The sequence below is a fragment of the Meleagris gallopavo genome, chromosome 6 (genome assembly GCF_905368555.1).
Source record: "Meleagris gallopavo chromosome 6, MGAL_WU_HG_1.1, whole genome shotgun sequence".
Lineage (NCBI taxonomy): Eukaryota > Metazoa > Chordata > Aves > Galliformes > Phasianidae > Meleagris > Meleagris gallopavo.
In genome coordinates this window covers 35,319,525-35,346,954 of record NC_139409.1, presented here as the reverse complement: position 1 = coordinate 35,346,954, position 27,430 = coordinate 35,319,525, and the positions used below count along the sequence as shown (strand labels likewise).

Here is a 27,430-nt window from a genome sequence, read left to right as displayed (position 1 = left end):
GCAAGGAAACCCAGATCACACTTCAGGCTCTGCCACTCATGGGGCCTTGGCCAAATCTCCTCATAGCCCTGCTCATGATGTTTTGGTTATTTAAAGCACAGAGTCTTTATGGAGGTGTTATTTCCCGCTGCTTGTGCAAATGCCTTAAGTGATAGGGCTCTAATTACATTAAGAAGCATTTAGGTATTACTGTAACATACACTGTGAGAAATAACCAATTGTACAGAAAATCTAGATTACTAAAACAGTAACTATTTCAACATATTTTTAAGGAAAATTCCCAGTGGGACTAGAAAGAAAGTTGTGTTTTCACAAACCAATAGTGTGGGGGAAAAAAAGAAAAAAAAAAAAAAAAAGGATTTCCTCCTCTGTCTTCATTAAACATATTTATGTGTGTAAGCAACACAGAGTTGCTTTTATGAAAAAAGCTGCAAACTCGTGTCCAATGCTGAATTTCACACTGGGCAAAACCAAAATGATGTATGCAGTCATTCATATGTACACAGTTATAGTGACTGCCAAATGCAAAATATTGCACAAATACAGCTTTACTGTGCACTTCTAAAAGTCATGGAAACTGCCAACTCCTTACATATCTTTTATTGTTCGGAATGCACATTATCCCCACACAAACTCGGGCATTTAAAGGGCTGTTAAACACAGAAGAGTCTGTTCTTGCTCTTCTACCCCTGAGCTTTTTATTTCACAGGAGAAAAGTCAAGCAGTGCAGCTCCATGGTGACCACTCTACAGCCTCAATTCCTTAGCAGGAAAACAAAAACAAACCACTCAAACAAAAACAAGCAAACGTATCTCCAGTCCCAGGACAGGGAAGCAGCTCCCTAATCTCGGTTCTCACTCAGCTCAGCAGTACCTCCAACCCCTTTCTGCTTGCAGCCTCCTCTCCAGCATGGCACCTTTTCTCCCTCACCCCAGGCATTCTCCCAGCCACTGACATCTCTCCATCTTTCATGCTGCTGCTCAGCCCCAGTGAACTCATGGCCTCTGCCATTCCCTGCATCTCTGGGATTAAGTTTCTAATATGTTTTGCATGCTAAAGTAGAAGCAATGTGGGGTGAATTTTACACAGGAAATGGTTGTCAACACTAAGAAAAATTGTCACATATTTTCTGCCCTCCAACTTATACAGTTCTATCTAGATCTGCAGATCAACATGGCTGCTACCACAGAAACCTCATTCAGAGATGGACTATTTGAGCTTTCACACACACACAACAAGTGGAACAGGAGTTGGATCCCAGAGTAAGAAAAAGCTCAATATTCTCCTCTGTGCTGCTACAGCCTCTTGCAGGCCCAAGCGGTTTGGAGCCAGGTGTCCAGGAAGAAAAACAACACATCCTTCCACCCAGCTTTATCCTCTCCCTGCCCCACAGGAGAACTCACTTGATCAGTTTACAAGGGTGTCCCATTGTTGACGTTCTGAGACCTGAAGGAATGTTGTCTGCCAATACATTCCTGAAGGAAAGTCAGGTAGCAGAGGCCAGATTTCCATTGGAATCTGCATATGGAGTCACACTGAGTACTGCTCTGCGCCTGCTTGTCGACAGGGGATGAGGATGAAGAGCATTGTCCCCCAGTCACACACCCAGATCCATCAGGCAGCACCATCTGGGCCTCCCTGCAGGACCCTGAGGATGATACAGACACCCCTGCAGGGCATGAGTGGGTGAGTGGTCACTGTATCATCAGCACCCTGTGAGAGATTTGGAAGGGCTGGCACCAGGCTCTGTCCTCCCAGTAGCACCCATTTCTCTGCTGGTGCACAGAGGCTGCTGAGGCACTGAGGAAGCAGAGTGCAGAGACACTGCTTCATTGCACCAAGAAAGCTTAAACCCACCTTCCCCCACCTTCCACGAGGGCTACAGGTTTCCAAGCCTGGATGGTTTTAACTGACTGACATGGTGTAACTTCGCAGCATGCCATGGACTCAACGAGGCCAAAGCAAAGATGCTTACACTGAACTGCAGAGACACTGACACGTGTGGCTTCCTGAGCTTGCCCTCAAATGACAGTACTGCGACACAGCTCCAGCAGACAGCAAGCTCTTCACATCACCAAGCAGGGCAGCGGACCTGCACAGGGATGTTCCCTCACATCAGTGGGCAGTTAGTTGGGGTATTCATTTCACACTTGCCTCCTTGGAGGTCCCAAAGTAAGGGAATAACAACAACAAAAGACACAGAAACACACTTTTTCCAGCAAACAGCTCAATTATTTTCAGCACCGAGAGCATTACTGGAGTGTTTCGCATCAGTGCTGCCAACCCGAGCGTGTTAGTTCGCTGTGCATCCAAGAATCGCCCTGACAGCCCCAGCGCGGCCTGCGGGAGCCCTGCGCGGAGATCTGCACCGCACACACAGCGACGCCGCCACCGCTGTCACAGAGCCCCGTGGCAGCACAGCGCTGACTGCGCTCCGCACCCGCAGCGAGCAGGCGGGTCGCGGCCTCCCCGCGCCCAGAAGCGGGCTGCAGGTGTAGGGATGGGCGCGGTGCGCAGGGCAGCGCGGGGCGGCAGCGACCGACGCCGGGCGGTGCGGGAGGCCGGGGCAGGGCGCGGCGGAGGGCAGGGCCCCGGCCGGGCGCTACGTGACGGCGGGGCCGCAACTTTCCCAGGGCGGAGGCTGCACGCCAACTCTCCCGAGGCGCGGCGGCCGGTGCCGGCCGGGAGGCTCCGAGGGCGGCAGGACCACAGCAACGCCGGACCCGCCGCTTTCGCGGGGAGCGCCGGGCTGCAGCCGCGCCGCCTCCCGCCCGGCCCGGCGCTGCCTTCCCCTCCTCCCCTCCCTCCGTCAATCCCCACCCTCCGTGGGCGGGTGGGCGCTCGCGGCCGGGTACCTTGCAAGCGGAGTAGACGCCCAGCTTCTCTAGCTTCTTAGCCCGCGGAGCTGCGCGCAGCTGCGCCTTCTTCCCAGCCGTGCGCGCCGAGCCGGGTCCCCCGGGGCTCTCGGCGGCGTTACGGGCAGGGCCCCCAGCGGCGGCGGCCGCCACCCCCCCGGCGGCCGGGGAGCCTTGCTGCGGCCCGCCGCCTCCCGCCGCCCCGGCCGCGGCCCCGCCGCCCGCCTCCGCCATGCCTGCGGCGCGGCGGCAGCCGCCCGTCCGGCCGGCCGGCGCGGTGCGCCCGGCCCTAGACCCTCCCCTTCGCCGCGCCGCCGCCGCCGGCTGCTCCCCGGGGGGGGGTGGGGGGGCGGGAGGAGGGCCCCGGCGCTCCGCGGGCGGCTCCTGTCCCGCCGGGCGGGGGGGAGCCGGCGCCCGCCTCCCGCTGCCGCGAAGCGCGGGGCTGCGCGGGGGCGGGCGGCGGCCGCAGGCGCCGAGTGTGGGCCCGGCCCCCGGGGCTGAGGATCCCGAGGAAGGGGCGACATCGCCGCTTCACCAGCGGAGCCCCCGCGCCTCCTTTGCCCCTCGTAGGGCCACGATTTATTTGACTTCAGCGGCGCTTTTCCACGCTGTGCACTTTGCGGCTGCTTTTCAGCGGGTTTGTAGGTGATTTCCAAGTCAGCCTATACGTATCTGTCAGTTTCTTTTAAACGTAAAACTCAAAAGACCCTCTGCTCCATTCCCTGCATTGTCCAGGAACGTCTCCTTTAGTGTTGACAGCGGGTCATCCTCTATCTATTACCTTTCAATTGGAAGCAACAATTAAGCAACCGGTCCCACAGCAGTCACTGCGCTCGGCGCGCAGAAGTCCCGAGGAAGTTACGCTCTGTCGCACGTATGTAAAGTCGCGGTCGAGCCGCGAGAAACCGCAAATGGCACTTCCACAGCGGGGCACCGCGGCTTAAAAGGTCGGGATTGAGGCTGGGCTCTGGTGTGCGATCCGCAGCTCTTTGATGTGTCAACCTCAGGCTGCAATACTGAGAGGAGGGGGGATCCCAGTGCGTAACGTGCACTTGCAAAAAAAGCAGCTCCGGATTTCTGCACCTGCCCCGTTCCATCTCTTGCCCGGCGGTAAGCGGCCTCGGGAGGCTGCGGCGAAGCCCGGCGCTGGCGCGGTCCTGCCGGCAGCTGTGACAGCGACCCGTAAGATGGCTGCTGCCATCCCCGCTGCGTTAAGACGGACTGTTAAGGTGGAGGAGCCGCTGCGCTCGGAGGCGATAAGAAACGCAGCCCCTGGCTTAGCGAAGTATTAACAGGAATAAAAAGAATAAATAAATGCGTTTCTGTTAAATCTGAGATCCTTTGTTGTTACTGAAGTGGTCGAATCGCGTTTTAGAATGACAAACAGCCGCTGTGTGATAACAACCATTTAAGAACAATTTCCTCAGCCTCTCCGCTCGCATTCCTTTATGTCGGCGACGTTTCCACTTTCCCCCCGGACTCGAAAACGAAACTGTTACCGCGCAGTTTCACTTTCAACTTTACACCACTCTGGAAACGTGACGACCGAGCAGATCCTCTCAAACAATAGTTGCTCCTACAGGCAGGGGGGCTGTTGTTAGACACGGGCTCTTGGGCTTGACTGAGCTGCTGGAGCCGTTCCACAGCTAATGGTATTTATGCAACCCACTATCATTTGCACACCCATATACGAATGAATTCCCCGTTTCAATTCTCAACACGCATTTACTATTTTTGCACAGCTGGGCAATTCCATCAATTCGTGTTAGGCCCTTTGTGTCTGCAGCTGCACAGGCAAGTGTTCACAGGATCATGCCCCAGGAGAACAACCTTAATCTTTTCACTCTACTTTCTTCACTGTTCTTAAAAGCCCAATAACTTTTTACTTCCACTGCAATAAAACATTTCATGGTGTGTTTATGAGGGTCTATTGCAAAACCACATTGCACACAGTTGCATGCAGATTAGTATAAAGACAAAACTCTATATTCCTATAGTTCTCTCTTGAAGCCTCAAGCGCAGTCTGCCTTACACCACATCTCTGCTTTTTGCCTTCTGCTCACCAGATAACCAGAGCACTAAGTCTACCAGAACAGTTAGTCTACCAGACTGTGGCTACGGATACAGTTACTATAGTAACATTTATAAACACCAGTGTCACTACAAATGCAGTGTTGCCTGTTATCATGGAAAAGCAGCTTAAAAAGAAAACACACTTAAACTGCAGATAGGTAAGTCCTCTTATATATATATATAATTGTGACATCTATTAAATCATTGTTTCCATTCTAACTTGTGCTATTATGTTTTTTTTAAAACAAAGCAAGCCCCACAGATTTGTCTTAGATTGCCCCAGGGACAGTTAAAATTTTGGCAAGAACTGCCAAAGGTATGAGGAAAAGACCACTTGCTGGCTGGAAACACAGGGTACAACTTGGCTGAACTGACTTGCAGTAGCTTCAGGAATATAATTTGGCCATAAGTTACACTGCACAAGGAAAGCTGAAAAAAAAAATGTGCTTTAAAATACGACTGTTATACATGCCATTCTCAGTTTCATATCTTTGAATATTTCTGTTGATTGAATTCACAAGCAAGCACATCTTTATTTTCCATTTATAACATACAGACAGCTCAACCTGAGCACAACAGAATGGCTTCAGTGCTTATTTTCAATCACTAAGTACATAATTCAAAGATATTAACTTAGAATCAAACTGAAAGCATTTCCTTAAAAATCCTTGCCACATTTTTCAGCTTACATCCTTTGGGGCATTTCAGTAGGTTTGCTCAAGAGAAGCCAAGCCTGGAAGTAGCTCTTAGCAAGCACCAGTGGCAGCAAGGTGAGCCCAGCTGCTTCTTGCCCAGCTTATGAGCTCAGTCAGGCAGCCTTGTGATTCTGGGAGGGCTGCTCATCTGCTTCACAGCCAACCAGGAGCCAGATGATGTCCAGATCCTCTTCAGGTTCCCTTCAGCCTGGTGTTGCCCCAGGAAAGCTCTGCTCACAGTTAGGGCTCCCATCCCTCATCACATCCAGATTATGCTACCACTGCCTGGACTCACTGTGAATACCAGGCAAGCTTAAATGCAAAAGTGTGCACATTATTCCAGCAAAGGAGATGGCTGTATTCTTGATGCAACAAATGAAGAAAATTAAAATGCAACTTAGGGCGAGCCTGATGCTTGCTTGTTACCTAGCTGTCATGCAGAGCTTTTGGGGCCTACTTAAAGCCATGTGAAATGACTCAACTAATAACAGCCTGATACAGATCAATCCGAGGAGCCTCCCTGCCTGGGGCCCAGCTCCATGAGCCCACCAACCCCAACTCTCAGCCCAAGCAGAGCCCTGTGCTCAACCCACAGCTCTTCCTCCCTTCTTGCTCATGATGGGACTCCTCACTCTCCCGCCAGTTTTATTCATGAATTCAATGCAAATGGAGAAAGGGGAACTCTTCCCCTTCCAGTGAATTTCTCAGAGTATATAATCCAATTGTGTTCTTTCATTAGCACATTCCTTGTGGGCGAATCGGCCTCCTCTTGGCCACCAGGCATTTTGGGCTGCTATCAATATTTTATGAGTCACTGGGAGTAGTAACACCACAACATTTTTGTTCATTATACTGTGTCTAGCATCTTGTCAACTTCCCATGGCGCTTACCTGCAACTTTAATAACGCAGGTTACAAAACTTACCAGTAGGCCTTTGTTAAAGAGAACGTCACACCCCAATTACTCTTTTCCTTCAAGGAAAAAATAGAGAAAAAGAATGGAGAATATGTCCCTGCAACAATCATGGCTGTTTGTGTTGCTAAAACTTCTCACCAGAGCTGAAGCACTTTGCTATTTTTATTCGCTTCTTACCCCAAATATACTCTTTGGGGCTGCAGTCAGTTTTGAAAGACCCAAACCAGGGCAAAGCTGGCAGCTGAGCTCACCACAGGCAGTCTTTGCCCATGCAACATGAAGCACACGTGAACTAAGTTCAGAAGCTGCTTGCTGATGTTGCTTACTCATCTGTACAGCCTCACATTGTGTTCATGCAGGCACAGGATGTATCATCTATTTCTCCTTTACCTTCTCTTTCTTCTGTCTCCCTATTTTTTGTTTACTCCATCCTCTAACATCCTTTTCTCTGCTACTCTGCTCCTCTCTGAGGCAGAGAGCTCTGCAGCTTTCTGGGACCCTTTTCCCAACCACCCCACACCAGGAGCAGGCCCACTGGCAGTATGGTATCACCCATCCCTGGTATCTTGATACAGCCAGGGAAGCAGAGCAGGGAAATCATGTGGCCTCACTCCTCCAAGCTGCACCCTTGATATCACACTGATCTAAACAGAAAAGCCACAAAGAGAAAAAACCCTTTTATATCTTTAAGATGATCACTACCAAAGGCCTCTGGTGGGTTACAAACTGGCACCTCTGCCCCACAACAAATCCAGCTACCACCATCAGGTGCAAGATACCTGAGGTAGAGGAAGTTTATTTAACTCCCACTTCAAAGGCCTGCCACTTGGTGAAAAGCTGCCTCTATCCAGGAGGACAGTTCTAAGAGAACCTAATGCAGGGAGCAGCTTCAAGCTGACATGATACCAATGGGGCTGGAATCCCACAGTTCCAGTTTAGGACAACACTAAGAGGTGAGGAGGCTAATTACCTTAATTTATTCCATGATTTTAATTATTAATCACTTCATTCTTTCTTGCCTATTATCAGGGCCAGTGCTGGGAGTGCTCCCAAGCCCCAGCACAGCATGTGACTCACTGGGTTCATCTCCATCACTTCCTACCTTTCACAACAGGGCTTCCTTGGAGCTATGCTGTTGCTGCTGGAGACAGTAAGTCAGGTGCTGTACTGACCTAGGCAGATTCACCTGGGAGAAGATGCATGGTTCTTCCTGCAGATGATTTTGGAGACCCAGCTTTCCTAAAAGTGGAGGAAGGTGTAGGACACAGCTGCTTTGTCTTTTCAAATGAATGTTTTTTTAAGGGGTTGTATATGCATTCAATAAAGCCACAAGAGTGTTTTCATGATATTAGCTTGTGGCTGCTTTGGCTAAAGACCACATGAAAAAGAGACCAAGTAAATGTGTGGTCTGCTGGTAGGGCAGCACCTGCCAGGACAGGGTGTGGTTTGCAAAGCACCAGGAGGTGGCACAGCAAAAACCACAGCTGCAGCAGCTGCTCACACTGGCTCCTGGGCGGGGACCTCACATCACACAGTCCCAGTGATTCCAAGAGTCTCTGTCACAGTTTCAGTATGCAGGTATGAGAAATTCACCTGTTTAGGGAGGACTGGCAGCAGTGCAGCCTGTTTATACATATTAGCTGGTAATATCATTACAAGCTCAGTAAAACACTGACCTCCATGCACATCTTCTTTGCCTCCTCCAGTCACCCTCAGGCAGGCAGGCACCTTCCTGGCACATCTCTCAGCATCCATGAGTTTTCTAAGGCCATTGACATATAAGCTAGTATTAACAGAAATACAAAGTTCATGAAGGAAGGAGTTTTCAGCTAGATACTAAATTAATTGCTGACTGTGACAAAGGTAAGACAGGAAGAAGCATGCTCTGGGTGGAGACATGAATGACATGTCAGAAGGAGATGAAGATATGTGGGACTCCTCTGGACATAAATCAGATCCTGGATCATTAAATCTCCACGAGTGACATCTTCACTACCTAAAAAAAGAAACAAAACACTTTGCAGAGCAAAGCTGGAGGAAAAAAAATGTCTCCTTGCTATGTGAACAGCAAGCAGCTAGAAGTGCCAGAGTTACAGGGTGCTGCCAAAAATAGGGTTACTGAGATGATGGTGCTCTCTGTCACACAAGCCCATGGCCCCAGCTGTGTGCTCTGCCTCTGGCCACTCTTGCATATGGCAGTGGATGGGCAGGCAGAGCAGCAGGACAGCTTACCTCTGTAGGAGCCAGATTGAGAGCTGACCAAGAGGCTTTTAGCTGAAACACAAGAAGTAAATATTTACCCTTGAAAACAAGTAATCTCAAAATATGCTTCCCTGACTATTCTTTTATTTTTTATTTTTTATTTTTTTCCTTCTCCTCTGCTCTTCTATTTTTAGCTCAGAACATTAAATACTGCCAGGCTTGGGCCCCCTAAATAAGTACAGGGAAATTGCAGTGAGTGAGGAAGCTGTGTTTTCTCTTTCCCTCTCTGAGGCTACAAGAGCTTAAGCTTCCTATGTTGTAATGGCAGTATCTCACTGCTATCCTTCAAACGTATAGCAAAATATTTGCAAGTCTGCATCTGTTCCTGGTGAGGGAAAAGCAAGGAGAGAAGAAAATATAAACGAGTCTTTTTTCCTTCACAAAAGATCAAAGTGAATTTCCCCTTTTTTTTTTTTATTGTTACCAGGTTTAAAGACTGTAAAATATATATAGCATGCACAAACAATATAAATATACTATATAAAAATCTAACAAGGTAGCTGATCTTTTAATAATTTGAGCAAATGTTGCAACTGAATAGCTGCAACATATTCTGTTATTCTATGTGAATTATTATAGATATTATTCTGATTATTCATACTGTAATCAACGAGGCATGTTCTAGTTCTCTGAAATAGCGATTTGTTAGCACTCACACCCACTTACAGCAATATAAACAGTGTGAGTGTTAACAACTAAGTTTCCTGAAGCCAAACCAACATTTTGTTGAAAATTTTCAACTTCTTGTCTCTGATCCTACAAGCTTTTATATATGAATTAATTTTACATGTGGTATATTTAATAGGCTGACAGAAAGCAGCTCTCCAGATTTTCTGTATATATTAGCCCTAACCTTTCTTGGACAGGAATGCATCACTAGCAGTGACAAGGCTTGTACAACTTCCCAGGCTCAAATTCAGACTATGCAGAATAAAGAGAGAGATCTGTGTGAGATTGTCTTCTGCTGGCATTTTGAATGTGTACCTCCTTATTCTGCCCGCTAAAGTTGTGTAGCATTTCTGAAGAACCCTGATGCTCAACTCCAATAGACAGATGGACTTACCATAAACTGGTCCCACAGTAGATTGAGAGCTGTAGCCACATGCAGGCTCACCTCTGTAAGGACAACATATACAATGGTGCGAAAAGGGTTTAAGTAGCTCTGCTATACCTTAGCATTTATCACTCCCTATAGAATAAATTTTCCTTTTTAAATTTTACGATTGATCTGCCTCAGCCGCTCATAGGCACTTGACCCTTTAAGATTCTTACAACTCAGAGATGATGAACAGAAGGAGTGAGAAAGAAAAAAGCTCCTTCCCAGCTGAAGTCCTGGAAGAGGTAACAGTTGCCAAATAACTACTTTAAGTGCGGCTGTATCAAGTTTAAATACAGAGCTCTGAAAAACTTGAAGCAGGATGAAGTTGCTGAACTTCAGCGAGGCCAAGGAAGAGGGTATGCACCATGGGAAGCTGACAAGATGCTAGAGACAGTATGTTTCCCAGAGATCTAAAAGCTCAAACTCTGCTTGGTAATATTTTGCTCTTTCCTATACTTTATTAATTCAGAAATGGACACTTTAAAAGTCCATTCTACATTAAAAGAACATTCACATTGCTAAGTCTGACTCTTGTAAGCAGAAAACCCCAACAGAATATAATCCACGTAGATGTTATGTATCTTGCATGTCTATATACAATCTTATATTTGTTTTTCCAGTTACTCCTGAAGTACGAGATTTGATTAAAGAGATATCGATGCAACTGGCCCGCACAAAATTGGTAGGTATTTTTTCATCTTTAACTCTTAATTTTTAATATGCACCTGCTCCACTATCTTGTCTGGAAAGTGAGGATTATGTACAGAAAACCTGATGAGAAACTACTTCATACCTGCAGTATTAACAGCATGAAGGCACAGAGTATCAGGTCACAATGAGGAAACAGAAAACTGACTGAGACCTTAGGAGGTGTAAGGTAACAAACTGCATAATGCATTATGTCCAAATTTTTCAGTTCTTGAATTAGCTGTGTTATTAGGTTTTAACAGTTTTTTTTTTTACACCTTTTACATCATTTCATTTACAAACACATCACATATTACACAGTGATGTAGTATTTATCTAATACTGAAGTGAAAATTCATAGCACATTAAACTCCTTTATAGAATGACATGGGAGGAAAAATCACAGGACAAAGCAAGACCACCCAATGATGAACTCTGCAGAGATGAGAAAGATCATCTGGAGAAGATCATGATGGCATCTGAGAATGCAGATGCCACAGGCATTTCAATTCTCTGCTCAGTGTGTCAACAAGCAATATATCCACACCATTTTTTTAATCACAAAAAAACCCACAAAGCTCTAACTTCGTTGGGCTATGATAGCTCGCAAACAAGGGTGGATGATAAAACACTTTTAGCTCGGAGACAGAAGCTAATTTCAAAAGTGACCGACCTTCCTAAGAATTCTGAAAGACATCGGCAGAAGATCAATACTTCATTTGAATTTCTTATGGATGGTCATGCTTCTACATCATGTTGTGATCATGACAATACAAGCAGTGTTAACAAGGAAGTAAAAAATTCATCAATAAAAGCATTATCAATTAGTCAAGATAAAAATTCCATGTGGCAGAGAGACATGGAAGACAGATTTTTTGTAGTGGACAACTATGGAAGTAGGTCAGATAAATGTTTTCTGGGACTTATTGATGGGCACCATGGCATGACAGCTGCAGAAACAGTTGCAACAGAGCTTCCACTTTTATTTCTTGACCAGCTTGCTCAAACAGATCCCTCCTACAAAATGACCAAGGAGGAAAGGCAAATTCTAGACTCTTTTGCCACAGTAATCACAGAAGACTACAAGGAAAAAGAGAGGATTTTCTCTGACAGACAGGAGAACAAGATCCATAAGACAAATACTTATGAATGGATTCACAGAGCATACAACAAGGCCTTCTGGAGAATGGACAGACTTTTGCAGCTGGGAAGAAATGAGGTTTCCAGAGTTCGATGGAGTGGCTGTTCAGCCGTAACCTGTTTGATGGAAAGACTCCCCAGTGAAAATACGGATGACACTGAACACTTTGAAAACAGTTTGCAAAGTTCACTAACTAGGACAACTGAGGATGTTGCCGGGCTCCTGCACATTGCTAACATAGGTACGTACATTTCACACTGGATTTTTTTTCCTCTCTACCCAGTAATAATTTAGAGGTTTGCTGGCAGTAAATATTTGGAGATAAAAACCTGCAGTTGCTTTAACTTGTCAATGTGAAGGAAATACAGTAAATATTCCTGTAATTGACAACAGCATCAGGCAATAATATCAGGCTTATTGGATGAGAATCCTCAATATGGTATTTGAATTAAGGAGTCACACAGCTGGACAGCATTCTGTTCATATACAAGTGACCCATGTAAAAGTACTAACTATTTAAAATCAAGAAGAAGCTTAAGCTATCAATCACTTTAGGACAAACACAAACATTCTAGATCTGATAAATCCCTAGTGTCAAAGAAACACGTTTACAGGTATTTTCTTCTTAGTCATTTGTTTCATTGAGTACCACTTCATACTGCTACTGGAAAATGTGATCTGTAGGGATTATCTGAACTATTCATTTCAGAAATTGGTGATTTACTGTTGTCAAATCTATTCAGTCCTTCTTCCTTATGAAGGTCACCTTTCCATAATGTAGAAAATTATCAGTTACAACGAGAAACGTTGTTATATTCCTAATGCCTCTCCTTCCAGGCCTGCCGCAGGCAGCACACTAAAGCTCATGCAGTCCTTTACAATTTTAGTCATTATGTCTACCCACGTGGAAACTTGTTATCATGTAAGTTCTTGTATACATATGACAGAAAGATGCTTTCCTACAAAGGAATACACAAGCAGAGTTTGTTTTGTTTTTGTTGTTGTTTCTTTTTAAAGCTGCTTGATGAATAGTTTCAAATGAAATGCTGTCTACAGTCTCAAGTATATTCCAGTCTCTGCTTGATTTATATCCCCAGCACTAATACTTTCATCTTATTCTCAAGAAGCATTATCAGGAAGCACGCTAACACTAATTTTCTAACAACAGGGGTACTTTCTCCTCCTCAAATGAGTGTTTTCAGAAAGCTCAGAGATACTTCAAGCCTTTTACAACTTAAGTCCTTGGATTTGAACAACTTCTAAATATACATTTATTTAAACTAATGCATTAATTTTCTCCCACCAAAGAAAAAAAGATTTTCACAACAATTTTTTCCCCTCAGGATTGCGTTCTTCTTACAGACAGAGCAGTAGACAGCAGCAATGCTTGCTGTATTTTGTCTCACAGTAATAGGTCACCTGGTTTTTGTTGGCTCTTCTGCTCTGTCTCTAGCAGAGAAACTTTTTCACATAGGTTATATTATGCTCTTGGTTAGGCTTTCAGTTGGGGTCTTACTCTTAGGGATCAGACAAGTTTTAGACAATCAGCTATTTCTCCACAGAAATCAGACTACAGAGGAGGGAGCAAGAAGCAAGTAACTTAAGGCGTTTACATTCTGTAAACAACTGTATTCTTCAGTTTGATATTACAAATCACCTAGAGAAATTTACCTTCACAGGGAATTACACTTAGAGCTATCCCCTAAAGTAGACAATGCCAGTACTTGCCAAAAAATACAACCGTATAAGCACTGCCTATAAACAGTTGTCATGCCTTCCTCTAGTCAGAAAATGCAAAATGCAAAAGAATGCACTGTGGACAACTTAGTATCTGGAAAGCTACAGTCCCACTCAATTTGTCTTTACCACATCACTTTTTGTCCTTATACCAAAAGAACAAAGACTCCTAAACACAAAAATTGCCTCCTCTCAGTGTAGCCACAGGGGATCTCAAACACCGCACACCTCGTTTCAGAGATGCTTTCCTTTATGCCCTACATTCAAGTCTGACACGGCTGATCACCTGGAGTGTTGTGATTTTTAATACTCTTTCCACTTTCACCATCTGGATTTCAATATAATTAAGTGAAAGTACTTATTTCTACTAAAGGAAATAAATTAGACTAAGACGACTACAAAAAATCCTGCTCCCTTGAGTTCCTCACCCAAAGAATAGACTTAAAGCATACTGCTAATGAACTGTAAATCCTAAATAGTGTCAAAATTATTTTTTAGCTACTAGCTATTTTACAGTGCTTTAACAAGTCTGAACTTGCTTCCTGATGGGTTAATTCAGCCACACTCCCTCCTAGAAAAGTACATGAGAAGTATTTGACACCATCCTTATGTACTCAATTAAAAGCTTCAATTGCCACATTTCTATCAGACTGCATATTAAGCCAATTTGACATGTCACAGATTCCTCGCAAAAGCTTAGCTGCAGTCAGAAAAACAAGATTCTAGAGCAGTCTTCTGAGTATTGGGAGGAGAAAAATCCACAAAATCTTGCTGTAAAACAGAACTGATTAATTTATAGTCATATTGCTGCCTACAATACTAAAACTTGAACTATGATTTTTTTTTTCCCCTCAGCAGAGCACTAATCACTGATATTACAGCAATGTAAGAAAAAAAAGTAATCAGTGGGCTACAATTACAAAATATTTGTTTTACTTTTAGGTAACATACATGCAGTTTTATGTAAAAATGGCAAGAGTTATCGCCTCTCAGAAGAGCACAGCACTTCTAATGTAAGGGAGAAAAAACGCATACTTCAGAACGGTGGAAACATCAGCACTAATGAACCAGATGGATTAGTAGAGGGTCATCTTAGAACTACAAGAGGCCTTGGATATCATGGAGATCCCGCACTAAAAGGATCCGTTATACCCGTACCTCATAGCATCTCTGTCCCAATTGATGATTCTTGTCAATTCCTTATTTTAGCTTCTAACGGGCTTTGGGAGGTTTTGGATTACAATGAAGTATGTGCATTAACACTAACAACATTCACTCATTATCTGAGAACGTATGAATGTATTCAACAAAATGGGGCTTCTCTGTATAACTGCCAGTATTTGATACCCCTCTCTGAAGAGGAATTAAGTGACTCAAAGGCTACGAATTATCAGCAAGTAGGAACGGAGATGCAGGACTCCAATAAGGAGATTTTTCTCCCTGACTCAAAAAGCAGCCTTATGCACGGAAAGCCAAGATGTTCTAGGATGAGCTATTTGCAAAGTGAAAACAGAGTTGTTCCTAAGGAAACCGATGACCACAAAAATCAAGCTGATCCAGAACTGACACTTTTCAGTAATGATGAGATAGTTCCAGAGAAAAGAGGGATAAAACAATCTGATTCTAGCACACAAGTCAGCTCTGAAGAAATGAAACAGTCAGAGGACAGAAAAGTTTATCTACGTAACAGTTCTCAGCCACATTTACAAACCACAGCACCAGAAGAAACAGACATTATCCATGCACCTAGTCCAAGTTACATCCATAAACAGCTGCCAAATAAACTGACAGTAAGGTCTAAAGACATGAAACAGACTCAAAATTGTACCAAAGCATATCTATCTATTTATGACTCAGATCCACAACTGGCTGAAAAAACAAATTCTAAGATATCACATGACAAGCCTCTAGGTTATACTGGCCACCAACTGCTGAAGACTGCATTGCCAGTGGATTTTACACCTACACATTTTGAAGAGGACACAAAAACATACCTGACCAGTTGTGAATCACAAATTGCAGGAAAAGGTGGGGTTACTTCCAAGGCACTCTATGACAATGCAGCAAGCTACATCAGTGAACAACTGGTAAAGGCTGCATTACGTGCAGGTTCAAGAGATAATATTACTATTTTGATTGTACTTCTAAACGGATGTGATAAGTTACCCAACTAACTCAACATTTAAAAGGCATCACATGACAAGTGGAGTTCCACAGAACACATAACACAAGCTTATATTTAGCTATGTCATGAAGTTACCTGCAATCACCTTAAATGCTGACCCATATAGCAAATCAGACATGCTCTCAAACTGTTCAAATGAAATAAATACTTCTGAAACTCACAGTAAGAAACAGTAATCACAAACTTTTTTTTTTAACCACTTTATTCAAACCTGAGCACCTCAATATAAAACTAAACACTGGTGAACTGTCATTTGCCTTGCTAAACCCAGATTACTGCAAATTAAAAATCTGCACAAGTTTCTGCTATCAGTTCAACATTTAAATAGACTAATTCATCTCTTCTGACACACTTGGTAGATTTCATATAATGAAAATAACTAAGAATTAGTGCAATATACTGGACAGGTCAAAATAAAATGTACTCTGGAAAACAAAGTTGCAAAGTTCATTATTGACAGACAGCAGTACTTATGTTACAGATACAGGAGCATCATTTATTACTGTTCTAGCCATAAAGGAAGAACTTAGAACCCCCTTTGATTAGAGAGGAAAAAAGTTAGCTTTAAGTAACTGTACATTCTGTATACCTTCAAGCAACTCTTAAATATTACAGAAAGTATTAAACAAATGTAGACTACAATGCAGAGTACCTATTTACAGTACATTAATATCCAAATTTAAAATCAAGTTGAATGTCCATAATAGTTAGTGCGCTTTTTTTTCCTCAGGGGAAAAACAAACTGTAATGGACTGCAATGATCATAACCAAGAAAAAAAGTCACAGACACCAAGTTTGTTGTGGTTTTACTTGAAGAGCTCTTACAGTTTGTAAAGGAAAAATATCCTATGTTGTAAAGATGGATTTACTAGTTTGTACCTTCTGAACAGATTAGAAATGAAGTTAAACTTGATTTATCCTATTCTCTTTAGACAACTAATTGGGTTGATATAATTTACATACAGTGTACCAACTAAAAATCCACTTTCCTGCAAGCATAGGGTTCTTAAAATTGTTAATGCAAGTAGTATTTGGGATTAAATTATTAAACTATGGAATGTATAACTAAACAGTAGATACCTGCAGAAACTACTGGTTGCATCAATACTGTGAATGAGTTTAGTTTTTAGACCCTGTTTCTAAAACTCTTTTAAAGCACAATTGAGAATTATGAAAAGTTCGAATTCTATTCATCGTAACAGTAATCAGTATTGAAGCAACAGAACTGGCCAATTAGGTCCATGGAAAGTAGGTCTTCTACATCCCTAATGAAAAGCGATTTTTAAAACCTTTCAACTGAAGGAAGTTTACTCCGCTTCCATCACTCCTCTATGCTGAAACATTACAGACAGCGGTGGATACATGCATGTTAAAATTTTAGGTCAAAAGGAAATTCTGTATCATAAACTTGACTATTATTGTAAGTCTCTTCGCTGTTTGGAAGCTGTACTGGGCCAGGTTAAGCACTCCAATTCCATGGTTATTAACAGTTAGGAAGCAGAAGAATATTCAGAACAGTTTAAAGCAATTGATGTTTTAGTTACTACAACATTGACTCTTGGGTGGTTGTGTGGGTTCAGTAAGGTCTACTCCTCTTCCTCTGGCAGAGTTAGCTCCTGTATTCTGTGGTTCATTCTTTGGCAATTTTTTTGCTATAAAATCAACAAAAAATAAGAGGTTAAATGTAGTGAGATTAAATCATCTGAGTACACAAACAGGCAGCACTTCATTACTCTATAAACATATCAATATAAACATTATAAAGTCTGATTCAATTCAGTGTGTTGGTAATAGAAGACACTTAACTTCTTAATGATTAACTATCATATCTAAGATTTAAGAGCAAAATGCATTAGTATCTTGAGCAGTAAAAAGTATCTGCCTAGGCATACTGTGCTATGTCACAAAGTGACAGCTCTTGCAGGAATTCATCTGCACAGAATAGTCTAAGATAAGAACACTGAGGGTAAAAGATACAGAAACAATGGAAGAACACAACAGACAGAAATGGGTCAATCTACTGCCCAGATAACTATCCAAAGTAAACACTGCGTATAACTTAAGAAATGGTCCTCAGCACACGATCAAGCCCCTCCTTTTCTTTCCCTCCCCTCTCTCAAATATGTATATGTCCAGTTCTTATACATCAATTTACTGTGCTAACTTTTGTCACCCTGTAGTTCGAGGATAACTCTCAATCAGACATGGAAAATGCAGGTGACAAGCTACCCTTCTCCGTAGCAACTCTCTGAAGTAATTTTCTGACAGAGAGAAAGGTAAGTTCTACTTCAGAGGACTTCCATGGGGCTGTCTTGTTCACTTTATCAGGACCCATCCACCATTTCTGTTCTACTTTCTGGCTGCATGCTGCATACTTTGATTCCAGAATTATAACGCTGGCCAACATTTTTAAGAACAACTTTCCAAAAAGGAATGAAATTCAACTACAGGAACAGACAGCAATAGCAAAACTAGCACATCAAAAAGATTAACTCAGTTAACAGAACCCAAGAGTTCTCAAGACACTAAGCTGCAAAGACAGTATGAAGATACACAGTGTCAGCAAAAAAAAAAAAAAAACACAACAAACAAACATCTTCCCAGCACTGTTGCTTGAGATCACCGATACTGGAAATGAGCATTTTTTATTTTTTATTTTTATTTTTTATTTTTATTTTTTAATAACAGGAAGCCTTGAACAACCTCTAAAGCTGTTAATTCACAAGCAGTTGTAGCTTACATCCACTCCTTCCTGTGTTCTCATTTTTGACTTTTCTCACATTATTGGAAGACCACATTTACATATGGTCCTTAGAAATGAACCCATGTTGTACAAAAGGCTAATCTAATCTCAGTGCTGCACAGATCTTGTTCTGATGCAATGCTAAGTCTGAATTTCACCTATTTCACCCAAATACTCACACGGACTAGGAACCTTGCAGACCAAGTACCCAGGTACTAAGTATGTAGTATGTATTTTTGTCAGATTTATTGTGTGTACTTCATTAAAGTAGAGACAGGTAGGAATTACTGTTTATATAATAAATTATCAAAATCCCAACAGAATTTGAAGATTCATTTTTTTCACATTTCTTTTAAAGATGCAGTTTGCACCGAGATGTTAAAAAAAAATTACAGCTAAGCTGTAGTACTGCAAAGAGGACTATAATTGACCATTTCTGTATCATTAAATACAGTGCTACCTCCAGCATTTATGACAAAAATATATTTTCTACTTAGAATTCTGTACAACCCCGCCCCTCACCCCACATATTTATAGTAAAGAGAGTACTTGCTGTAAAATATTGCTACAGTCATAATGTAATTTGCATTTGCTGGAAGTTCAAACTGCATTAGGTTACCTTCCACTTTATTGGTTTGCAAAGAAAAAGGACTCTTTAAAAACAATTTATTTTGAAAGCAAGAGAGGTCACCATAGTGCAACATGAAAAACAGATTAATACAGTTATTTGACACTATACTTCATTGTTCCCTCCTAGTAACAGAGTGACTACTCCAATTAAGATTATTAAATAGGGCAAGTAACCCACCTAAAAGAGTCCTCTTTCTCTCTTTTTTTTTTTTATAATGAAATATGTTATATCTATCAAGGGAATTCACAAGATTGTTAGTAATTTCAACTTTCTATTATGTGTTATCACCTTTACAGAAATTCCTAAGGAATGTTAGTGCTAAAAATACATTAGTAAATTCACTTTTCACAAAGTACTCTTCACTTGAACTCAGACTTTAAACTTAAACACAAACTCTCATTCTTGGCACACCCTTTGCATTTTACATTGCTGCATTTGAAATTCAAACAATTTTAAAATAAAACAGTATTTAGCAAATACTCTAATTAGACTAAAACGAATACTCTTGACTTCTTTAAAGCAAGTCACTGTCATCTCCTACTTTGATATGTTTCCAGCTTCAATTATGATTGTCTTGTAAGTACATTATTATAGCTTTTGCACCTACCCAAGGCAGTATGAGATCTGCTGCAAAAAGCATAGCATTAAGAGTCACTTATTTATATATTTTTACTTACATTCTCATACTAATGTAATAACCATAAAATATATTTTAGATTTGTTAAAGAAAAACTATTTAAAATTTTAATGATTAGCTACGCCACAGGAAAGGTTTTTTTTTTTTATATGTAACAGCAACTACAGCTTAATCTTGCTTCAACTTGAAGCAGTACCACTGATCACAACATAAAGACAGTTGCATGAAACTTGGTGACAGAATTCAAATTAATGTAAGCTTGTTCAGCTACTCCAAATTAATCCAAGCTCTAAATGCCTGATAGAAGACCTGTGCAAATATGCTTCAATTCAGTTTATCTCAACATCATAAAGTAGCTGAAGGGGCCTGTGGAAACATTAGTGCCACAGAAAGAAAAATAATTTATGTGAAAGTCTGAAAGAACTTGAGTTCAGATGCTTCCAATTATATGCATCTCAAGAAAAGAATTATATTAAATTCTCTTTTTTTTTTTCCCCCGCCTCATCAACTCACCAATTCTCCAGAAAACATTTATATTAAATTCCCTGCCCCCCCCCCCATCAACTCACCAATTGCCATAAATATTTCATTTACGTTCATAGATGTTTTGGCAGATGTCTCCATGAACAATAAACTGTTATCATCTGCATAAGCTTGTGCTTCCTGAAAGAAAATACTGCATTAGTCCTTTCTTTAAAAAGTTAAAGCCTCACTTTATTACACCTCATACTCTTACTGCTAAGAAAGAATTTCTACTCCATTTTGAAAAAAGGTTTGCTGAAACCCTCATGACAGCATGTTATTCATTAGCTGTGGGGAAGTTGCAACTCCATCAAGCAGTTAAAAGAAATGCAATCTTAAAATCCTTATCTGTCTTAAAAAAAAAGTAATATTCCAGATCAAATCTAATACAAAACTAAATAGTAAATATTAGAAGGACAATCCTACTACAAGACTCTAGTTGTAATAGCATGAATAAGTAACAGACATCAAATGCCAAAAAGCCCATTATCACCTCTGTAAAGAATTACCTTCAATCTTTCACCCTCTAAAGCAGACTGATCAGAAGTTTTAGAATAGAGTATTTCTGTCAGGATAATAAAACTAGTAAGGAGAATCTAATGTCTTGTCATATGATCTCCTTTGCCAGCCTGAATTTCCATCTGAAATACACATGTGAAATATTTCTGTTCCCTATTTTTGCCAGTTCCTGTTAGTTCAGCTATGAATCCCTGGTGTCCTCAGATTATGTAAATGCCTTTGAATTCAATGGGAAATCTGTATGAAGCCAAACTATAATACCTATGATGAAAAAAAGAAAAACTGTAGTCTAGTTCAATATTCATTTAAGTAACATATGTCTTAACACATGTAATTGTGTCAGAAATAACACATTTACCAATATTTAAAAATCTGAAATGTATTTGCAAAGGACTATCAAACCCATGAAGATGACAGTGAAAAAGTGTTAAGAACATAAACTATAAGAAACAAAACTAACAAAAAAAGCTCCCACACAGTACAGGTAGTTCTCCTTTCATAATTAAATTTGATTAAGTTTTTTTTTTTGGTCTACAAATATACATAGCATTTGTCACATACTGCAATTTTTCCACAGAATACCAGATTTTTCTGTGGTAGTTTTTGTGTTGCAATTGACATGAAAGAATACAATTTCTGAGAATGCTGAATTTAGGTTGAAAAATACTTAAAGTTACTAATCTTTACAGACTGATTAGAAAGTTATACAAGGGTTCATTATCATATGCAGCAGTATCTTGCAGAATGACACAGACGAAAACAGTAACAGAATTAATGACTAATAAATAAATATGTATTTGAACCACATTAAGATCAATCAGTCCTGAATGAATGAGAACATCTGTAGTGAATTTTATTTGCTTTGGAAGTCATTTTCTGATAACTAAGTTTTCAAAAAGACCTTAACAGAAGAGCACGTGTGTATCAATACAAATAAAAATAATGCCATGAAAAGCACAGTTAAAAGCTGAACACTGCTTCAACAATATACCCTGGCAAGTTAAGTCTATCAGTCACCTCCGTATCATAAGATTCTCAAAATTCTCCTGTGGATAAGTCAGAGAGCTTAGGAACAAACTCTGTGCAGATCATTCTATTGCTTTCACCAACACTGTAATTATAGATAATTTTGAGTGGAAAACAGGAAAAGATCATATCACAGAACAGAAATTCAATTAGCTTAAAAATACGCAAATAAATTAGTCTATTGCCATATATCATTTGTATAAAAATATTTCCCAGCAGCATCTAGAATTAGCCTCTCTTGAGGTTTACATTTAACAGTATCACCTCCATGACAACCACCCAGTCTATGCGTATAAGCTCCTCAGTAGGTCTTTTTACCTTTTACTCCAAAAAAAGAAAAAAAAAAAAAAAGCTATTTCTATAAAGAGAAGGTATGCACATACCTGGAAATCCACAGCTCTTTTGTTAGCTAGATCAGCTTTGTTTCCTGCTAAAGCTATTACAATGTTAGGACTTGCTTGACGCTGAAGTTCTTTGACCCAGTTTTTTGCTCTGGCAAAGGATTCCTGTTAATGATTGCAAAATGATGCAAGTTGAGTTTTACCATCCTTTTGCACTTACCTATTATCCCAATCTCTGTAATCTATACTTCAAGCAAAATGTCAATTAAAGCAAGGTTGCCACCTTTGTCCTAAGACGCGTTCACAGAGTTTTTTAAATGATACATTCCTACACTAATTTTTAGATGTTCTCAGTTATGACAGTGCTGAAAAAAATAAAGATACAAAGATTTATGCAGACTAAGCAGAGATACAGAAACAGTTGAGAGAAAATTAGAAATTTATTTTATCCTCTAGAAGAATCAAGTTTATGAATAAATTCAAGAATTCTCAACATTTCCAATTATTGACCACCATTACAGTAGAGGGATGCTGGGTTTTTGAAAGCTTTGTTCTTTAAATCTTATTTTTACTAAAAGCATACAAAGCTTATCTGATGCAAGTTCAAACAAAAAGAAATCAGTTAATGTTATGTTATAGCTTCAGTAGATTATGCTGCCTTTAATCCCTACCTTCTATTTTGCAACAATAAAGCATGAATGCAACACCTTTCACCATCAGAAATAATTTGTCACCAGTAGTGTGGTGAGCAACATCTTAATTCAGATGAACTGAGATAAAGGTGGGCTTGAAAAAAACCGCAAAGGCATTTGCTTTCTCTAGGTTTTTTTTTTTTTTTAATTATTATTATTGTTACTTTTTAATTTAAAGAACAAGATAAGGGATCTCTTGGTAAAGAAAGATTCCAGGCACAAATTAATACCACATAGCCCAACATTAAGTGATGAATTGATACAGAACGCACACAAGACAGTTATACATAAAAACAGCAGATACAAAATCACTAAGAACCCCCTTAACTCCCACTTCAATTGTACTTACCTCATTTGTAATGTCATATACAACTATAGCTGCTTGCGCTCCTCTGTAGTACATAGGGGCTAAACTGTGATACCGCTCTTGCCCAGCTGTATCCCAAATTTCAAATTTTACCGTCGTATCGTCAAGACACACAGTTTGGGTTAGAAAAGCAGCTACAAAAAAGACAGAGGTGCTGAAACCAGAAGTCTGCTTGCACAAAATTATGTTCACTAAAGATGAATCAAGCATGATTTCCTTGACAACTGTAGCCTATTATTAAAACATAGCAGGTCTGAAGCCAATAGATTGTAACTGATCAACACAGAAGAATTAAACAATCAACCTTTCCTCACATTAAAGACATATGGAAGCAAAAATTAGGAAGAATTCCCATTATTCTTTTCCAACAGTTCATCTCAGCAACTACAAGATTTCTCTCACCTCTTAGATACCTCTCATCTTGATGCAAAAAGCAGCATTTCTTCTAACAGCTCTGACATGTACAATTCTGTACATCTATATTATTTGAACAGAATATTAAAGCCCAGACTTCCAGCTCTTGACAATCCCACCTTGGTTAAAGGTTATAGAAGTACAAATAAGTTTTGAATTTTTCTTGCTCATAAAGCAGTCATACAGGTGTATTTTTCCCTTTGTAAGTCATCTCAAAAATTACTTCAAAGCATGATTTCCACAGCCTGCAGTTTCAGGGAAATTTGTATCTTCTGCCACTACAGCTTAACATGTTTATCTGCATATCTAAAACCTACATCTGTTATTACTTTAAGTTACCTACTAATCACAAAATCAGTAAGTAGTTAATAGTAAGTCTTCAAATAGTTAATCTTAGAAAATATTTTCCATTCTGATTAAGGTTACATACTAGAAACAGAGGTGTTTTTATAGAAACCATATTTCAAAATTATGCTAAAAATCTCAACAACATGCTAAAGGAAGGCCCCTACTTGCTAGAAAGACAAATTGGGGCTCTCATCAACACACATGCTCACAGTGGTCAGTTTAAATCTGTTGAAATCTGCCTTTAGTGGCACTGACCAGTAACTCTTGCACACCTTGGATGTTATCCTGTCCCACATACTCCAAGACACTATGAATCACTCCTGAACTGCTCTTGTGGTAACCTTCAACTCAGCATATTACAATAAAAGCAAGTCAATCTTGCTTTATATATACAACACCACAACTAATGTAGAGAAGTTGACTACTGAGCAGCCAGACGTTCCTGCATCAGAGGTACGAGCATCCACCAGGGATGAGCAAGCAGGTTGGAGAAGAAAAAGGCTTTGATGTTCCAGTGTTAAATCACTAGGTGTCTGAAAGCTAAATATCCAAGCACTGGTAAAATAGGCTTCCCTTACCAGCTACTAAAGCAGCCCAAAAACAGAACGAAGATAAAAAAAACCCACAACCAACCCATTCTGTACTGTACTAAGGGTTTCCTCCTCAATCATCAGAATGTTACATTTCCCCAAGGCAGAGACAAGATGTTAAACAAGCGGAATTTGAAGTTTTTCAAGATACTATTGTCTTCAAGAGAATGTACCTACTCTCCACAAATGAAGGGATGCACTGAGAAATATATTAAACAAGTGTTTTATTCTTTGTCGCCCTCTAGTTTTTGTTGAAAGGAACCATTCAATGATTACAAAAGAATGTCAGTCAATTTCTGCAAACAAGTCAACTTTCTTTTAGACTGCAAGACCATATTTAATTGATAATTAACTATGTTAATTATCTCAAAGCATACTATCCTTTATTGCCATACTTTGCCTTAAGTAGCTAACAAGCACTGTTGCATTAGTCTGAAGTGGCAAAGTCCAGTTATCAAGTACAGCACCATCCAATGTCTGCTTTTCACTGCATTCTTTCAGAAGTTCTTATTCAAGCTCACAATGCACATAAGCCTCTCTTTGTTAAAAGGCCCTTCTGAATACAAAGATAATTATGCCTAAAGCAAATGCAGTGTACAGTTAGATAGCTTTCTCTACAGAAAACTTTCTGAATCCCAACACTGCTGAATTTAATATCTCTCAATTGTATAGTATGGCATTTTCTTGTTTCTATTTCAAACAGAAGAGTAAACTAATACAGAGATTACACTGAGCATACACATGAGCTTGGAGTTAAGTCTCTTCTAACCTTTGTATAGCTTTTATATAGTGGAACAGTTTAGGTTTTTCCTAATCCTACCCAGAAACAAAAACGGGAATACAAAAAGGACTTTAAATAAATTAAAAAAAAAAAATAATCCATGGAAGTGAAAAAATTAATCAGTGAAAAATATTAGTTTTATTATTTCCTATACCCAGACTTTCTTCTGTCAACTTTTCAATATATCTTTTGGAATGCCTTCTACATTACCATAAAGCATATGAGGTGATACACAAACCTTTCATACTAACACCTACCCTAAATCCATTACAAAGGATACCAAGTCAGAAATAAGTAAAACTGTTAAAGGAGAAAAGAGTTCTGTGTATGCTGACAGATATACAAAAAACATACACCTAATACTCAGAAACAGTGTAAAAAAAAAAAAAAAAAAGGTGATGTTCAAAATTTAGGTTGGCTTTTTTTTTTTTTTTTTTTAAGTTTTGCAGATTTTTACATTTCAACAATCATTTATGTACACGAGTTCTCCCAGTTCAAAAGCAAAAACAGGTTGCATAAGTTACACTACAACCTTTTTGAAAGATGTAGTTCTTTGTCTCAAAAACACCAAAATACTTGAATGGCTATTCAGTGCTTTATGCACAAAGCATAACTCTATAGCACATACACATGCACAGCTCAAAAGCTCAAAAAGCCATATACCCACCCACACAAACAAAATTGAACATGAAGTCCACTTTCCAGAACCATGCAGTTCAAGCATATGTTTACTTTGTCTGCTTGACATCGAAGTGTGGTACAACTTTGAGCCACCTACAGTTCTTTTCATAATAAGTTACAGACCTCAGTTCAGATTTGATCCTTGCTGTCAGCGACCCATTCTGGAATTCCCTCAATATTCATGGCAGTCAATGGAAAGAAAATGGAAAGAATAAAAATGTGAAATAAAAAGAATAATTTTCTCACCTCCAATTGTACTTTCTTGAAACTCATGAAACTGCCCTTTTACAAAACGAAGCACCAAACTTGATTTACCAACTGCAGACTCTCCTAGAAGTACTAATTTGAATTGGCAAATTTTATTTCCAGCATTTGGCCCATTGGGTCTTGTTGCTCCACGATTAGCCATGCCCAAATTAGAAAGAAGTCCTTTGTTTCAAGTTCTTGAAAGCAGGTTCCAGGATTCAGAATTCAGTGGTTTCTGCTGTCAACAACCTGGCTACAAAAAAAAAAAAACAACAACAACAATGTGGGGCATTAGATTTACAAGCCAAATAAGAAAAACCTAGTTCACCACTGCAGCACAGAGTACATATAAGTGTACTAATATTTATAGCAAATGGCTCCAAGTACTGTCACCCTCACAGGTAAAAAGTCAGCTAGACAAAAATCTACGATAAACAAAACACTTCTTTCTCAATACCAAAACTAATCATTAAAACTTTCAATTATAACATTAAAGCCCAATTATGATTTTTCTTGCAAGACTTCAGACTCTTAATCATAAAATGGCTTGAGATGGAATGGAGAAGGGACATTAGCTCCCTAGCTCCACTCTCTGCTGTAGACAAGAACACCTCCCACCAGATCAGGTTCCATGAAGTCCCATCCAACCTGGCCCTGAACACCTCCAGGGATGGTGCACACACAGCTTCTTTGGACAAGCTATTCCAGTGCCTCGCCACCTTCTGAGTAAAGAATTTCTGCCTAATATCTAACTAAATTTTCCCTCTTTTAACTTATAACCATTTCCCCTTGCCCTATCACAATCAGACTGTGTGAAAAGTCTATTTCCCTCCTGCTTATAAGCTCTCCTCAAGTATTGGAAGGCTGCAATAAGGTCCACCTGGAGCCTTCTCTTCTCCAGCTCCCTCAACCTTTCTTCATAGGAAAGCTACACCAGCCCCCTGATCATTCTCACAGCCCTCCTGTAGTGCTGTTCCAACACCTCTGCATCCTTGTACTGGAAGTCCTAGGGCTGGACTCAGTACTGCAGGTGGGGCCTCATGAGGGCAGGGCAGATGGAGACAATCACCTCCCTCACCCTGCTGACCACCCGTTATTCATGCACCCTAGGATACAGTCTCTTACCTTATAACATATCAAGATCAAAGTATAACAACACAACGGGTTCGGACTTGTTATTTGATATTTTACCAATAACATGCAAGAAATAACCAAGATTTTTTTCCTGATACTAAGCAACACT

General features: G+C 40.5%; 3 protein-coding genes across 6 annotated transcripts in view; 1 reads left to right on the top strand and 2 right to left on the bottom strand.

Annotated features, from left to right (window-relative positions):
* The window catches only part of KAT2B (lysine acetyltransferase 2B), a 40,222-nt gene extending 37,021 nt beyond the window's left edge, over positions 1–3,201 (bottom strand). For 2 of the 4 annotated variants that reach the window (XM_085226331.1, XM_085226330.1), the window contains exon 1: positions 2,856–3,201. In XM_085226331.1, the coding sequence (XP_085082457.1) occupies positions 2,856–3,089 (234 nt within the window). In that variant the 5' untranslated portion in view covers positions 3,090–3,201. The remainder of the gene's footprint in view (positions 1–2,855) is intronic. The other 2 variants (XM_085226329.1, XM_085226328.1) reach the window with 2 other exon arrangements.
* A 1,779-nt stretch (positions 3,202–4,980) lies between these two features.
* On the top strand, positions 4,981–26,463 carry PP2D1 (protein phosphatase 2C like domain containing 1). The gene is made up of 4 exons (XM_019616484.3): positions 4,981–5,086; positions 10,520–10,581; positions 10,968–11,968; positions 14,407–26,463. The coding sequence occupies exons 3-4, from the start codon at positions 10,969–10,971 to the stop codon at positions 15,636–15,638; spliced, it is 2,232 nt and encodes a 743-aa protein (XP_019472029.2). The 5' UTR covers positions 4,981–5,086; positions 10,520–10,581; position 10,968; the 3' UTR covers positions 15,639–26,463.
* On the bottom strand, positions 16,425–26,350 carry RAB5A (RAB5A, member RAS oncogene family). Its single transcript, XM_010712807.4, has 5 exons — positions 26,188–26,350; positions 23,110–23,261; positions 22,111–22,233; positions 20,230–20,323; positions 16,425–17,301 (listed from the first exon to the last, which is right to left on the bottom strand). Exons 1-5 carry the CDS (start codon positions 26,348–26,350, stop codon positions 17,186–17,188), a joined length of 648 nt encoding a protein of 215 aa, XP_010711109.2. The 3' UTR covers positions 16,425–17,185.
* Positions 26,464–27,430: the final 967 nt, after the last annotated feature.